Below are 15,467 nucleotides of genomic sequence, written 5' to 3'. Positions count from 1 at the left end.
TGGGCTCTGAGCTGGCTACTACAGCTAAGCTTTTGCACACAGAAATGAAAAGTCAGTCTTACCAGCGGTGGTGGTGGTGGTGGTGGAGGGGGCCCTCCAGAAGGTGGTGGTGGAGGGGGCCCTCCAGAAGGTGGTGGAGGTGGTGGAGGAGGCGGTGGCGGCGGCGGTGGCACAGGCATCCGCTCAGATTTCTAGCTTCACGCAGTTGTGAAAAATATTGCCAGTCTATGTCCTTGAGGAGAAGGAAGGGAGGAAAAGGAAAAGTGGAAGAATTAAAAGCAAAAACAGAGTGGAATGTGTTTATACACTGCAAGCTGAAGATCAGCCAAAATATCTAGCTCTCAGCAGACTGAAGACTTTTATACTGCACTCTTTCCAAAAGTACAGCACGAGCAGCCTCATTACAGTTATGATGACAACATACATCTAAAGAGCAAGCTCATGGATCTGGACCAGTGCCATGAGTAGCAAATGCATAGATGCTAGCCTGTCCAACTATTACATCTTGCTTTAACCTAGCCCATAGCCCTGAAATGCAATTCTGTAGAGAACAAATCACAGTTGACCACATGTAGACACTCCTGCTGGGACAAAAACTCAGTTGACTTTAAGCCAGAGATTTGCTGCTCCAAGGAGAGAGTAAGGGACTTTATAAGTCCCTCATGATTTAATAATAAATAAAAAAATAGTTCTGTAAATTAATGCTTCAATTACCAAATTATATAATATCAAGGATCAAACATCTCAAGTGTTAAAGTCAAGTGGTTTTCCTGCCATTTTTAAATGTTAATTTTCATATTTCTTTAGTAATACACTAATAAAAAGGCACATATCTTCCAACAAAAGCTATATGCTTTTCTTTAAAAAAGAAATCTTTTGTGGAATGACAGTGCATCACTCATTGATTTTCATACCTAACCATGCCTTCAGCATGACTCAGTCATCATTAAAGACAACAAGAAACCCCTGTATTTCATTAGCAACTTTGCAAATGAAAGTACTAGGCAGTGCCAAAGAGAGGCCTATGCAAGCCATGCTTGAAATCTTCCTTTGATAGTGATACTTGGATAAAGGCTCCCAACAATCTAATTTTACCTTTTGTTCTACATCCATCATGTCATGATTATTTTCTGATTTTTCACAATGTCATATGAAACAGTGTCAAAAACCCTACAATAACACAGGATATGTCATATGCTTTGTCTTTTCTTTCTGCAAGGCTTTATCTTAACAAGAAATTACATTTGTTTCTCACATTTACTCTTTATACATCTCACTAGGTCATAATTTGTTTCCCTGACTCCTGAAAGGTCTTAGAAACATTTTTCACATTTTAATGTTTTACTAGAAATTGATGTTAAATTAAAAAGACCACAATTCCCAGAACCTATTCCCCTTCCTTCTCCCTTCATTTTTAAAAACAGGCACTCCATGCTTTTCCAGAATAATCTGTGTAGGGAGGAGGCATGACAGTTAAATCTGGAAAAGTTCAGGAGAGGAGATAACATAGAAATGAGGCAAAGTTACATTCCTGAGTGGAATATCTGGCTGTTTGCTAAAGGGTTAGATTGGAAGAGGCAATGAAATTAAAATGTACATGCAGACTTGTTCACTTCCTACCTAGTCTACATGAATAATATCCCAATAATGTCTGAGTATTTTTCTCCTTTTCTATCTTCTATCTTGTAAAATACTTAATGAGAGAACAGTCAAAAATTAAACATGCAGAGCCTCTGAAACACTCACTTTCTCCCTTGAGAGATTGCTATGCAAAGGGCTGGCTGATCAAAGCACCCTGATCTGTAACAGAATCGGTTACAATCACTTTAACAATCTCCTAATGATGCTTTCCAAGAAAGCTGGCATCACAGCATCTCCATCATTCCACCCTCATTGTTGCCCTATTCAAAAACCCATCATCAGAAGATATCTTTTTTTCCTCAATTAAGCCATTCAAAAACACGGACATAAGGAGAATGAGTCTTCCCAGCTAATAATATGTTTCGGGTTAGTATCTTCCCACCCTGCAATACAGGCCTTTTGTCTTCATTAAGGATTTAGAATGGGAAATATGCTCTTAGTCAAATTAGGAAAAAAAAAAATACAGCCCACGCTTCTGTGGCAGACCACATGAATGGCAGCAGGAGGTAGAGCACATTGGAGGCAAGCAGCAGTGGGAGAAAGGAAATGGGAATCAGCTCCTGCTATTTAAAAGTCACAATCTGAAATGCCATCAGATGACTTTTCTAGCTGCCTCTCTACCAGTCCCTGCCCCAGCACTCCTCCAAATGATGCAGCCTAAATTCAAGGACTAGAAACTGCAGAAACTACAACCCAAAATTCAGTGACGAGGAAGGGTTCGCCATGTATCCCACTCCCATATACTCCTGTCCAGGGGCATTGGGGAAAAATGCATTCTGTGAGGCTACAACACACAGCCCTTGAATGAAATACTGGAGACACCATATAGCTTTCCTCCCATGTAGTTTCAAACCCTCTACAAATGAACCATCTTTCAGAAAATCCTGCTCACATGCCTTCTTTAGTCTCTTACCACAAATTTGGAGGCTCAATGTCCTGACCTTGGCATTCTTTTGTGTACACATTAAAACTCATGGTTTTTATACCAGAACTATTACAGGATAATGCCTACGCAATGAAGAACCATCTTCCATACAGAGGTTCTATTTGTTCAAGTGGGCTTTTGTCTGATAAAGACAGGAATCTTCAAGCTAACTTACAATAAAAAACATTTGGCTCTTAACATTTAGCCATAACTACACAATCTACACTTTTTAATATGTAAGATTGGGTATGATAACCTCTTTTGTATTACTGCAGCAATATCACATGGACTGTACTGAAAGAAAATGATGGAGAAGACTGCAACACTTCCAATATATCAACATACATTATTGGAGGTCTCTGTTCCTTGGTTAAAGGCTGTATTTCATTTGCCTCTCCCCTCACTATATTATATATATATACACACACAAATATGTATACATATATACATACACACAGACATATATATATATACATATATATACACACATACACACACACACACACATATATATATATATATATAAAATCCATGGTCAATAATTTCACACAATAGCTTCAGAACATGCCAAGTTTATGGATTTTCACATAAGAATCGAAATAAACTCTGGATTAAAACCAAAAAGAGGAGGATCATCTTGATCAGTTCCAGTGTCTGGTAAGAGCCAGGTAAGAGGGAAATGCTACAAAGGATCCTTAAGGCACATGTGCCCTTTCTCCACTCCCCTAAATATGCATACCTATAATTAGAAGAGAGGGGTCTGAACTATCCCTGAGGGACAGAAATAAAAAGATACAGTTCAAAAGGCTGGCAAGGTGGAGGGGAGAAGCCTATATGTTTAACCTCAGCTTCCTAAGGCAAGAAGCAATGTAAATCTTACCTTGACTTAAATATCACAGAATTGATTCAAACAATTGTAGAATTTATTGAAAAAAAAAAAAAAAAGAGAAGAAAATCCAAAACCGTGGCTTTTCTAGTCCACTTCCCTACCAAAGCAAGGTTGTACATTTTTTTCTAGTGCTTTCTGAAGTCTAATTTTAGGTGTCCCAAATAATGTGGCTTTTATTATTTCCCTCGGGAAGCTCTTTCCCAGTCAAATAACTCTTTTAGTTCAGATTGCCTGACATGCAGCCTAATTTCTCCTTCTCCTAGTTTGATCCCATTTGCACTCCACTGCAGATGACTCTACCTTGTTCCAAGCAAAATAGTTTCTCCTATTGCTCAGCATCAGCTTGTGGAATATAAGCACTGTAATTCAAAAGTACATTTGCAAGGACTTGTTATACTTTTTGAGTTGTTTTGCTTCTCACAAGGCAGTGAACTTTTCAATAGTCAGAGAATATTATTACTCTTCTCTGATCTCAAAACAGTTGGTCTTCTTTTGTTCTGTTGGTAAGGATAATTTTGAACCTGGTAATTTCAGGTGTCACAGACTGTTCTTTGCGTGTTCTCACCGCATGTGCTTGAATAGCAGCTGGGTTTAAGAACAAGACTGCAGTCATCAATGTAAGAACTCAAGCTCCAGATTTCTGAAGGCCCAAATCAAGTCTTCACCCAGACTTTAATTTGAAGTGTCAGACAAGACAGAGGAGGTACAGATCTTTCTTCTTCATGAACTGGTCTCTCAATCTTGTGCTGGATTTGCCTGTGGGAAACTCAAAACCTCTGCCTAAGCTTTTCTGTAGCTTTGGTCTCACTTTATTCAGCTACCAGACATGCACAAACTCTGATCCAAGTGCTTCCCAAAGGTCTCCTCCTGAAGTATCACTGCCATAGCCTCAGTGCAGGGCTCACACTAAAACAAAATCCAGCTGGGAGCAGAGATCCACACTAAAAAACAGTGGATTTTGGGCAGCAGCTCACATGTCTCCTGCCACACTGATATTCAGCAGAACCATGACAGGTATGCTTGCAAAAACTATTCTAAAATACCTTCACCCATCAAGGAAAGGGATGGCACAAAACAGCTGTACCTTTAATTTAGTACAATGTCAAGAAGAGAAAAAGACAGAGGGAAAAAAAATCACAATTATTTAAATGTGCATAATATGTATTTATACATTAAACTCCTCTAAATAGGGGTATATTTTAAATGGCCAGTGTCCCTAGCTCTTTAGGTGTATAGCCATTAACATGAAACAACAGCTGGAATTGAAAATATGACCCTTATAACCAAATTGGAGAAAGGACTGCAAAATAACAGATTCATTACTACTGGATTTGCAATCACTGCAGTTGCACACTCTGAAGTAGGTAATTCACCTTTGGGGAAATGTACAGGTTTTCTTCCTTCAAAGGAAAAGCTGAGAGAGATATTTCAAAGGTGTGCAGGAGAGCTTATCTATAGTATTCATCTTACTTTCTTGATTAAAAACTTAGCAAAAAGAGTAGACCACAACCTGTTTTTATCTTTCAAACAACTTTTATATAATCAAATATGATCTTCTGATTACCTGTACTGTTCTGAATTATAGCTTTTAAGTCCTTATATTTCAACAGAAAAGTCAAATAATTTCAAAATTACCTGTGAAAAAACAGCATCAATAAGCATCTGCTCAATTTTCATGATCTCAAAGGTAGACAATTAGCATAATTTTTAATTAGCAAATTGTCCATTTGCTCCTGCAAAACATCACTGAAGAACAGCTGAAATCACTGGTATGAGATCTCCACAGATCTTTTAAAGACAGTACAACACATGCAGATAAAGGGAGATTAAAAACAGAGAACAGCAGATGTGTGTTACACAGATCAACTTTGCTGCTATCACTATCACACAACTGGAAAAGATTTGGAAAAAGCTTCTGTTTGGAATGAGCTGGTCCAGATTCTAATTTTAAGATAAGCAAACCATTTAATATTTAAGCATTGGATGCTACATTTTTTTTCTTTTTATTAGAGTGTGAATGACTTTTTCTGTTACAGAACCCACAAGAAAGAATCAAGGTAGAACCTCTGAATATTCTGTCTCTTTTTCACCCTACAGTGATAACCCTATTCACAAAATAATTTATAGTCTGCTGCATTTGAGACATTTAAGAACAGCGCAGAAATGTCAAGCTGTTAGAATCTTCATTTACAGCAGGAAGGCAAATATCCATACACAAACCCATCTTACTATATATATATATATATATATATGTTAAGATTTTCACACGTATATTCCCACAGTTAAGAAAACTCCAGCCTTTCACCATCTAACAGTTGTACATCAGAATTGTGTACAACTTGAGAGAAATTTCTGCTCTCAGTCACCATTTACATCGCTGCAATTTAAGACAGAATCCGACTTTTTCAATTCCATTGGAATGTACAAACCTTAAGGAAGGGCTCTTTCTCCATTAAATACCTAACGAAACACTTCTAAGCAGCATTTGTCTTCTACAGGGTCTGTAGGACTGTCTCACAGCATGTAACAGTATCCTGAATTTAAGCCAAGGACTGTAAGTTCCCCTCAGCTTGGACTATTTCCACCAGGCTTAATGCAGTTAAGGGCTGCTTCCCCTTTCTGCCTGAAAAAAGCCCAGCATGACTCTTACTCTGTCAGATGCCTGATAAAATTGCCACAAACTGTCCAGGGCTGACCCAGCAGAGACTACAGGAATTTGAAGATGCCTTGCTTCCATGTGTGCTGTGGGCAGATCTCTGCTGGGTTCCCTGTGGTGCTGAGGCCAGAAATTACAGTGCTATGTCTTGACAAACCTCCCTTCGGAGGCAAAGTTGCACAGATGACTTCACATCCCTACATATGACTATTTCAGGGTGTAGCTTCCTCTGCTCCATGGGGATCTGTCAGAGAAGACTGATTGTAAGGGAGCAGAATAAGGGAATTCATCATCCTCTTTTAAATAAGGACTAAGAGAAAAGAACAACACATACCAAGAAGAAATATGTCGTGCCTGTGGTAGTGTTAACCTGAAGTTAGAGAGCTCAAAGACAAATGAGGTAAATTATAAGTAATTAGGACTTGCACAAAGACATAACTTTTCAAAGGAAACAATTTATACAAAGGGTTTCCTTGAAATTAATACTGCATCATCCACACAAAGACAGACATGGCTTGTTTCACTGCCAGCTATACAAACAATGGTGAATTTGATATACAGCCATTAGCAAAGTTAATCATTGGCCTAAGCTAAAGAAAGTGCAGCTCAGTAGACATTCAAGGTCACAGCCACATTCTGAAGACAACTGTTTACTCTTATACTCCTCAAGAGTATCAGTGTGAGCAGCACTTGATCTCTCTCTGTAGAGGTAATTTTATTTTTCAGGTTAACATCTGCAAATTTTGCAGCCTCTGCTAAGAAGCTAATTGTATGTTTTCACATAATTGTTAATGATCTATTCCTTTATAGTTATTAATATATTTATTGACTATCATTTTTTTTTACAGTTGTTTGAAAAGTATACCTGTACATGGAATGGTTTCTACAAAAAAAATTCCAAACATTGTTTAACCTATTCCCTTAACAGAAGAAAGTTTTGCTTTCCAATTTGGTAGCTAGCATCAAAATGGAAAATGCAAACAAGGCAGTATTCAGCATCTTGCTCTTCTATATTTTCTACAGACAATTCAAACCTTGTTTTAAATGGCCAGTCAAGTGAAAAGAATTTGCAAATATGGTTATTGGAAGACTAGAGGACTTTAAAAATCCAGTTCTTAAATAATTCTGAAATTTCCACATTCAACTACATGCTATTTTATCAGAGGTCCAATTTTCAAAGCTTTACAACTTGAAAAGATAAATTTATAGAAACCTGCATGTGTGTCATGTCAGGCTGATAGCTCTCAGCTTAAAACACAGTCTAATACTGACAATGCCAGAAAAAGAAATTCTGCAATTCAACATGCACCATGCTTTCCTACAACACGGTTTGAGGCTCCAGCATGGACTGTGGTCACTGTATGTGCTAAGGAGAATTGCCTTTCACAAGGGATGTAAAACACAATATCTGGTCACCTGCAGGAATAAGTTGCCAGGGAAATCCTCACCTCAAAGAGAGAATGGGAAACTTTGATTCCAGTTTTCAGTGAAATGGTGATTACCTAATTTCCATTCCAGCTGTAAAAATGTTAGCCCTAATGGCCTAAAAAACTAAACTATAACTTCTGAACATTCATTCTCACTTTCATGGCCTTTTCTGTCAATCCTGTTGAAGCTGCTGTCCCATTTCAGTGACATAATTGATAGCTTCATCTCAGATGTTCTTTACACCAGGGTAAAGCTTCCATACTTACAAGTATACAATATAAACTCCTATGTTATTAAGAAAGCCTTGCTATGCTACCACAACATTGCATTTTTGTAATTTTAACTAACTAGTTGATCTGAAAAAATAATATGCAATATATTCTTATTCTCCCTTAAGCGTCAAAGCTGAGATCAAACTGCCTATGTGCATAAAGGTGTAAATATCTTTCTGGTACAGAAAATTGTTAGCTGTTTTTAAAGGAAGTGCACAAAGTACCTAGCTCCAATCTTACATCCATTTACTCAGGACAATGATTTTACTTTGTACAATGAACAACAAATTGCAGTCATTTGCAACTGCAACAAAAAAAAATTCCTGATAAAAGATGTTTTGATTTGTAGGCCTAGTTCTGAATTGCTAATAAAACAAAGTGCTGAGAAAAAAAACAATATGAGTTTATTAAATTGAAGTTTCAGCCCTTTGACTTATTAAAGGTCTTCACTGGTAATTCCCTGGGAAAGCCACTATATTTAGAGAGGAAATTGTGATTGATACCTACCTGTACACATGGCATAAGCAACGAACATCAGGGATTCAAAAATACTCAATTAGCTTTGCTGCCTGATGAAGAAGGAAAATTATTCTAGTGATTTAATGCCAATAGAAACTTTTTTGCATTTGTATCTATCATAGGTACAAAGGAGAAGAGTGGTTTTCTTTGAACAGCTCCCAAGTATTCCTGCAGAGCAATCAGAATCAGACCAAGCAGGTTAAAGATGAGGACTCACTTGTTTCCATGAATTTTGGTGTCAAGTTTTATGCTGGCTATGGACTTCAGCTTTCACATTAACCAGCCTGGATCTGCCCCACCCTCTTTCTTTATTTCACTTTGTGAATATTTCTCCCCCTTCTTAGTGGTTTACCAGTCTCTCCATTCTCACTCTCCACTTTCTTTGCCCTTGTCACCATTCACTGCACCTTTTGCCTGCTGTTGTTGCAAGGTAAGGCAAGAAGAGGCATTTCATTTAAAAGGTAGAGTTGTTCGCCCTGGGGAAAGAAACGCTGAACATGGAGCAAAAGAAAGTAACTCTGCATGATGACACTAAAGGTTCAGCACAGGCTGCTGAGAAAAACAGATGAAATGCAGAGCTAGGCTGACCCAGCTCTGAAAAAACTCAGAAAATGTGATTCTAGGAGATATGAGGATGTACATCCTGACTAAAACTGGTGAGTATTTTTTTTTAGAGCAAATGTACAAAGCTCCACCTGATGGATTGGATAAAAGATTGAAGTATTGGAGAAATCAAGCAGGTCAAACAGTCTGGGCAGAGGAAAGGAGCAAAGTAATCATAGCATACTCATTGTGCAGCTACTCCAGGCCTTTGCAGCTCTTGGTACAGTCTGTTCAGAGCAAGCCCAAGTACCCCCACATGGGACTGCATAATTTATCCTACTGTTAAGTCAATCTAAACTCATGATCACTTGATCCAAGGATATTCTGTACAATCCGCTTTTGCATAATTTCCTTGCTACTTAGTCATTTCAAGGCTAAAAAAGGCTTTCATTCTGCACTAAATGCCCTGTTAGGCCCCACATATACCACTCACACAGTACCTTACAGAGATAGTCCCCACCCCCTCTGCCAGTTTACTAGGGGCTAATCCATCTCTAATTTTTATAATGCCAAATTTTCCTTTGTTTTCAGTAGAAGTGAGATCAGTTCTTTAGGGTTTAACTCTGAAAATACTCCAGGATATACTATCTGCAGCAACAGAAGCAGCATCACTAACATGTTAAGCTGTTCACACTCACACAACTGACCAATAAAAGCAAATTTCTGTTCAAATCCCAGGCAGAATTTGACAGATATTTTTGCAGTAATTTACATATCCCAAAGAGAAGCAAACATTCCCTCTGAAAATAAATTGCTAAACCCCCAATCTGTTTTCCTGGTATATAAGTCTGGCTTGCCTTTTATGCTTCTCATGATTTTCTTTATGTGTCTACTCTACTAACACAGCAGATATGTAGATTTTGAACAGATATAGCATTATTTATTTTCTTCTTTAGCATATAAAAATGTGTAACTGACTTGGACAAAATCCAAAAACCTGCCAGGACTATTTTATACCCATCAGTAGTGCTGCTGCATACATATTTTTCTCTCACACAAAACTATGCCAGTTAGGAAAGCAGTAACATAATAGCTCTAAAACAATGGGGTACAAAAGAGAAACAAAAGACCCCAAGACATCCTTTGTGCTTGCAGTACCATATTCTGTCCTTCTGTCCTTTTTTTTTTTTTTTTTTTTTTTGTTACTTATAATGAAAAGAGGAAAACATGATATAGTAACTAGAAGTTAAATGGTACAGCGGTCATTTACAGACCTGTGCATGGCTTGTGAAAGGCACCAACACAAAGGGGTTACTATCTCTAAACCTATTCATTCACTTCCTTCATTTTACCCCTCTCTTATGAATGAAACAGGAGCACTGTAATTTCTAGCCAACACATCCATTTGTCAAAGCAGGCACGGCAGGTGCCACCAGGGTAAATGGAGGATATAGAATATCCATTACACAGAAGCTGCAGAGCAGACACAGTTTGTTTAGTTTTCTTAGACACTTGTAAGAGCAGGGTCAGGACTGAGCAAGCGCTTTCACGCTGAATTTTCTGTTCTTATGCTTAGAGAACTTAATCATGTAGGGACTTTTGGCCCAGTTTTCCCCCACTTTTCACTTTAGCACTTACCCTGTAACTATAGCATAGCTGCTATGTAGCTCTGCTCTGCTTAGGCTGGCTGCAGAGTGACACCGTTCGCACCACAGAGAGTTATCTATTTATTTGTAACAACAGGAAAAGATGACACAGGGTCAATGCAAAGTAGAATTAGGCTCTCCATGCATGATCATATTTGAGAGAGAGCTATTTCTGGTAGTGAAATCCATTTCAGCTGTTGTTTCAATTACCATTGCATGAAAACATGCTTTTTGCATCTTGTGAAAATCCTTTAGCTGTTTTACATTCTTTCAAAGCAATCCTAAGGCAGCTTTACAGCTGTCCTGTATGTAATGAAGTATGAATGAGTTCACTTCACAATACTCAGAAGTCAAATTAAGGTGGGCGTATTCAAAAAAATACAATTTTGTCTGAAAATACAGTTTCTTTCCAATCTGGAAGCCCCAAGGACGTTTTATTCTGTTTGCAAATATAGCACTCTTTATATCTCTCCTCATCCTGGCTAGGAAGCCACCAGACAACCCTGATGCAGAATGACCACAGATAAAAAAGCAACTGTGAAGTACCATTAAGTTTTTGCTACTATATGCCCGTTTTCAGAAAGCTTCAGTCTCTCAAAGACAGTAACTACTTTGTGTAAGAACATAGACTAATTGAGGAAGATCTATTAGAACAGTGTTAAAGGCAGTCCAAAAAGCTGCATCTCAAAACTGCATAGCAGCCACTGGTAACTCAGTGTAATTTGAGTACTAAAGACTTCTAGATAGAAGACTTTACTGGGTATCTCATTTGATTGCTATTTAGATACTAATTTCATATACACTCTGAAGAAGGTGGGAATTTTTATTCTGGTGCAGTAGAGCCTAGCATCATTTTCCCCAGAGCTTCAACTTTTCATGTGTGATCCCATTTATTAGAACTTAAATGAACTGCATAAAATACCCACATAATAATGCAGCAGATGCTCACACACATGCAGTAACTTATGGAGCAAGAAAGCTGAGCTGAGCCTGTCCAGTCTCACCTACTTTACTTGACTGAAAAGAACTAGTCCCAGTCACAGAGCACAGAGAGCACAATAAGCTACCACAAAAGCAAATGTGTCTTAAAAAAAAATGTAATTATTATAGGTGAGTTATTACTTATAAACAAAGAGATTTCATATCAGTCCTTTCCCTGTTTTGCTTCTCTTTGGAGCTAAAATATTTTAAAATATTAATAGTAAACTTTTTAATACTTAGCATAGGTTAATTTTTTTGTAGATGCAAAATAGTAAATTGTGTTATTCTACTTTGGAGTTCTCAACATCTGTCTCTTAAAATGTCCAAATATTTTTCTATTTGTTATGACTAAGATATTATTTTCTGTTCAAAGTCTTCTTTTCAGAGGACATCGAGTTTCCCAAAATACAGACCTCATAAAGCAATAAAATTACTAAGTATAAAGATAATAATGCTAATAACTATTAGCATCTGGTGATATCTCCTTAGGACATTCAACAAACAGTGCTGACTTTTATGGTGTGACTGCTGATATGTGACAGTGCTATGTTTTGATTTACTGTTAGAAACCCAACTAAGTACTTTCTGCAAGTTCAGATTTAGTAGTCATTATGTACAGACTCCAAACACTGACTGTACATTCCCCTACTGCAGTAAGAGAAATTGAGATGTTACAGGATCTTTATTTCCTCTTTTAGGTGCGGAAGGAGTGAGAGAAAAAAAGAGGAAGTTGCTTTGTGTTATACTACATGATTTGATAAATATAGTCATATGTTGCCCTTTCCAGTGCAGTACAATCACAGAATCTGAATTTCAAGTGCATCTCAATTATTTTCAGGCATGGATCCAAACCAGCAATAACTTGAGCACTGCAGTTAATGAATTAAACATTGCATCTGCCCCTAAGCAACCAAAGTCTGTATGCAAAGCTGGTCAAACTATTTATACACCCCTGTCTCTAAAGAATATACATTCTTTATTAAAAAAGACAAAAAAAGTTTCATAGCTCAATTGCAAGCCCCATTCCGTAACCTGCATCTTCTCCAGGAAAAACATCAACTCCCACAGCATTCTTTCTGGTTATGAGTCTAACCCAGATTTTGCCATCATTATCTACAGCAAAACAGCCAAAGCAGTCTATCAATTAAAAAACCACACTTACACAATCTGCTTTAAGGGTCCCACACTGAGCTCCTCATATGTTATCTTGCACACGGAAGCCGGTACCTGACAGCAAAGCAGACTCAACCTTTCCACTGCACGCAGGGCAATGTCCCGTACGAGCCGTGGGTGGCAGCAGCGCCTGCACCGCCTGCGCATTCCAGCCGGGACACTGCTTTGGGTCACAGGTTCACGCAGCGAACGGGAACCGTCCCCACGCACACGAGTGCCTAACAAGTGTCCCAGCTCCGACTGCCATCGCGCAGTAAAGTTGCATTCATTTCCTTGATCGTGTGCCCTATGGCTTGTCCTTCAGTACAAAGCACGCGAACTGAAGATGTTAACAAAGACTGTACAAACACACGTTGTGAAATCAACAGGAACTCGCACCGCATACACAGATGGAGAAACTGAAAACACTGATTGTATCAGGAAGCAGTTCAACCACTTGATTCATGCAGCGTGCACAGTAACAGGTATCACTGCTATCGCAATTTCAGCAATATGTCACTTTCTAAATTAGCAGGAGCACTTGCAGACTTTAGCCCATAAATCCAGACCGCCCCAAGACTGTTCTTTGCGGAAATCACCAAACTTTACCTTGTATCAGTTTCCTCTCCTAAATCAGACTTACTTTGCTATCTTTCAGAAACCTCACTCAGTAATATTCCACTTTCAGAACGAAACAAAACAAAGGCACGGAGGTCTCATGTGTCCTCCCTATTCTCAAACACTTGAATTTCTTGAGCGACACAAGCCCAGCCCCCCTTCACAAGCCCAGAGATGCAGGCTGTCACATAACCCATCATCTTTACGTCTTTGCAGACTCCGAGCATATCCTAAGAGAAATAAAAAAATCCGCGTGCTATCCTTTACCAACACATTCCCTGTCACTCTTGAGTTAGCGCCAGCAGGCTGATGCGAAAGTCACTAGATTTTAGTCTCAATTTTATCCATGTTAATTATTATTAAACCTTTAAGAGCTTCTTTCCAACACTTCTCCAGCATCCCCCCCCCCCAATATGTACACAAGTATTTAATACTTTAATACGGTACTTTTCACAATCACTCAGCCCTGTTTTCTCGGTTGACCTATTCCAGCACATCTACTTCAAGGACGAGAACTGGGAAAAAAACAAAACTTCTTGCCATCCACCGCCGCCGGAAAACACAACAGAGCACAGCACAGCGCACAGCCCGTGCCTGACTTCAGCCACGCTTCCTCCTCCGCCGCCGGGAGTACCCACATCCCAGAGGCGCGGGAGTCGCGGTCACCCCGTGCCCTCGCTGCCCCGCCGGTCGGACGCTGCCCGGGGCCGGGGCCGAGCCGCGGCACCAACTTTGCCCGCCGAGTCGTCTCTGACCCCGCGGCACCGGGGAAGCCCCAGCCCCGGTCCGGGCCTCAGCGGGGACCGAGGGGAGGTGGCGGCCGCGCCCCTGCCCGGCGCTCCCGGCTGGCCGAGCTGTGAGGGGGCCCGGGGCACCAGGGACCCCCAGCCCCGCCGCCGAGCCCCCGCCGCGCCCCCGCCGCCCCCACCTGCTCGGCGCCGCTGCCGACGGGGCCCAGGCGGCTCCTCCCGGGCAGAGGGCGCCAGGTACGGCGGCCGCCCGTCTCCCCTGGCGGGGGCGGGGAAAGGAGGGCAGGGATCTTAGGATCCTGAGGGGGAAAAGCCCGCCCCGGTCTTCATGAGGGAATAAAAAGAAATGTATATATTTAAAAGTAGTAATTTAACACACATGCACACTCATACACTGCCCGCCCACCCGCGGGCCCCGCTTTCCACCCCCAGCCCTAGAGCGCGGCTGCTTTGGTGCGAGGGTGAAGTCCGGCTGCACCCTCCCACGTGCTGGTGCCTCGGCAGAGCCAAAGCTATTTCTGAAAACCCACGTGGATGCCACAATGCTGCCCCATGGCATGGAAAAAAGATGGCACTACCCCATCCCTCTGCCAAGTCACTTCTTTCCCGCAATACCCTGAGGGCCTTGCACTTGGAGCTGGCTGGGCACCCTTGGCTTTTGTATCTCTGATTGTGCACTAGGGGAAAAAAATAAATCTTGTTTTCTTCTTATTCCAAGGCTGCTTTAAGATGGGAATATTTAGGTCTTGCCTTAATGAGCCTTCCATGTTTCTGTCAGGGCAAGGGAGTTGCAGTGGAGGAGCCTCCCAGACAGCTGGAGGAATGGGGCACCTTGAGTTTGTCATGTGCAAGTGTCTCAAGAATGATGATGAATTAACTTAAAAATCATAATGTGGGCTCTGGTCTGCCCAGCAGCCTTTGGATGGTGTTTTCAGGTGGCTGAGAGGCAGGCCCATCTTCACTGGATTTCTCTGGAATACCTGTTTAGCTGTAGAAATATAAAATGGTGTTTTTCATTGCCATGCTTACTTATAAAGCAGTCCAGATAAGTCAATGTCACTTGGACCTGACTGATGGCAGGCAATGTCAGCCTGAGATTGGTGGAAAGTCAACAATGTGCTGTTGTGGCACTTCTGCTCATCAGGGCACGGGCACAAAAATCAGTGCTCTAGATCTCCATGTCCTGTCTTTCCAGAGGTGTGAGTTTGGTTTATTATTATGAAAATATCCTCCTGAATGCTTGCTAGACTAAATAGTTTTCAGTCCTAAGTATCTGCCCCAGTTGCTTCTACAGCAGTCAGGGAGCTCTAAACCCATTTCTAGCTGGTCACTAATTTGAACTTCAAAGCACAAAACAAAGCCAAGAGAGTCATAGGCAGTACTCCAGAAAAATCAAAATGTCAGCATTTATTAAAAAAAAAATAAATATATATAATACCACACTTGAA

General features: G+C 40.3%; 1 protein-coding gene across 2 annotated transcripts in view; it reads right to left on the bottom strand.

Moving 5' to 3' along the window:
* The window catches only part of WIPF3 (WAS/WASL interacting protein family member 3), a 40,038-nt gene extending 25,758 nt beyond the window's left edge, over positions 1–14,280 (bottom strand). The window contains exons 1-2 of one of the 2 annotated variants that reach the window (XM_050971351.1): positions 14,199–14,280; positions 63–232 (exon numbers count right to left, since the gene is read on the bottom strand). In XM_050971351.1, the coding sequence (XP_050827308.1) occupies positions 63–179 (117 nt within the window). In that variant the 5' untranslated portion in view covers positions 180–232; positions 14,199–14,280. Of the gene's footprint in view, positions 1–62; positions 233–12,662; positions 13,036–14,198 lie in introns of those variants that run through there. The other variant, XM_030227104.2, reaches the window with a different exon arrangement.
* Between the last annotated feature and the right edge of the window lie 1,187 nt (positions 14,281–15,467).

This window comes from Serinus canaria, chromosome 2, assembly GCF_022539315.1.
Source record: "Serinus canaria isolate serCan28SL12 chromosome 2, serCan2020, whole genome shotgun sequence".
NCBI lineage: Eukaryota > Metazoa > Chordata > Aves > Passeriformes > Fringillidae > Serinus > Serinus canaria.
This window is presented reverse-complemented; position numbering and strand designations above follow the sequence as displayed.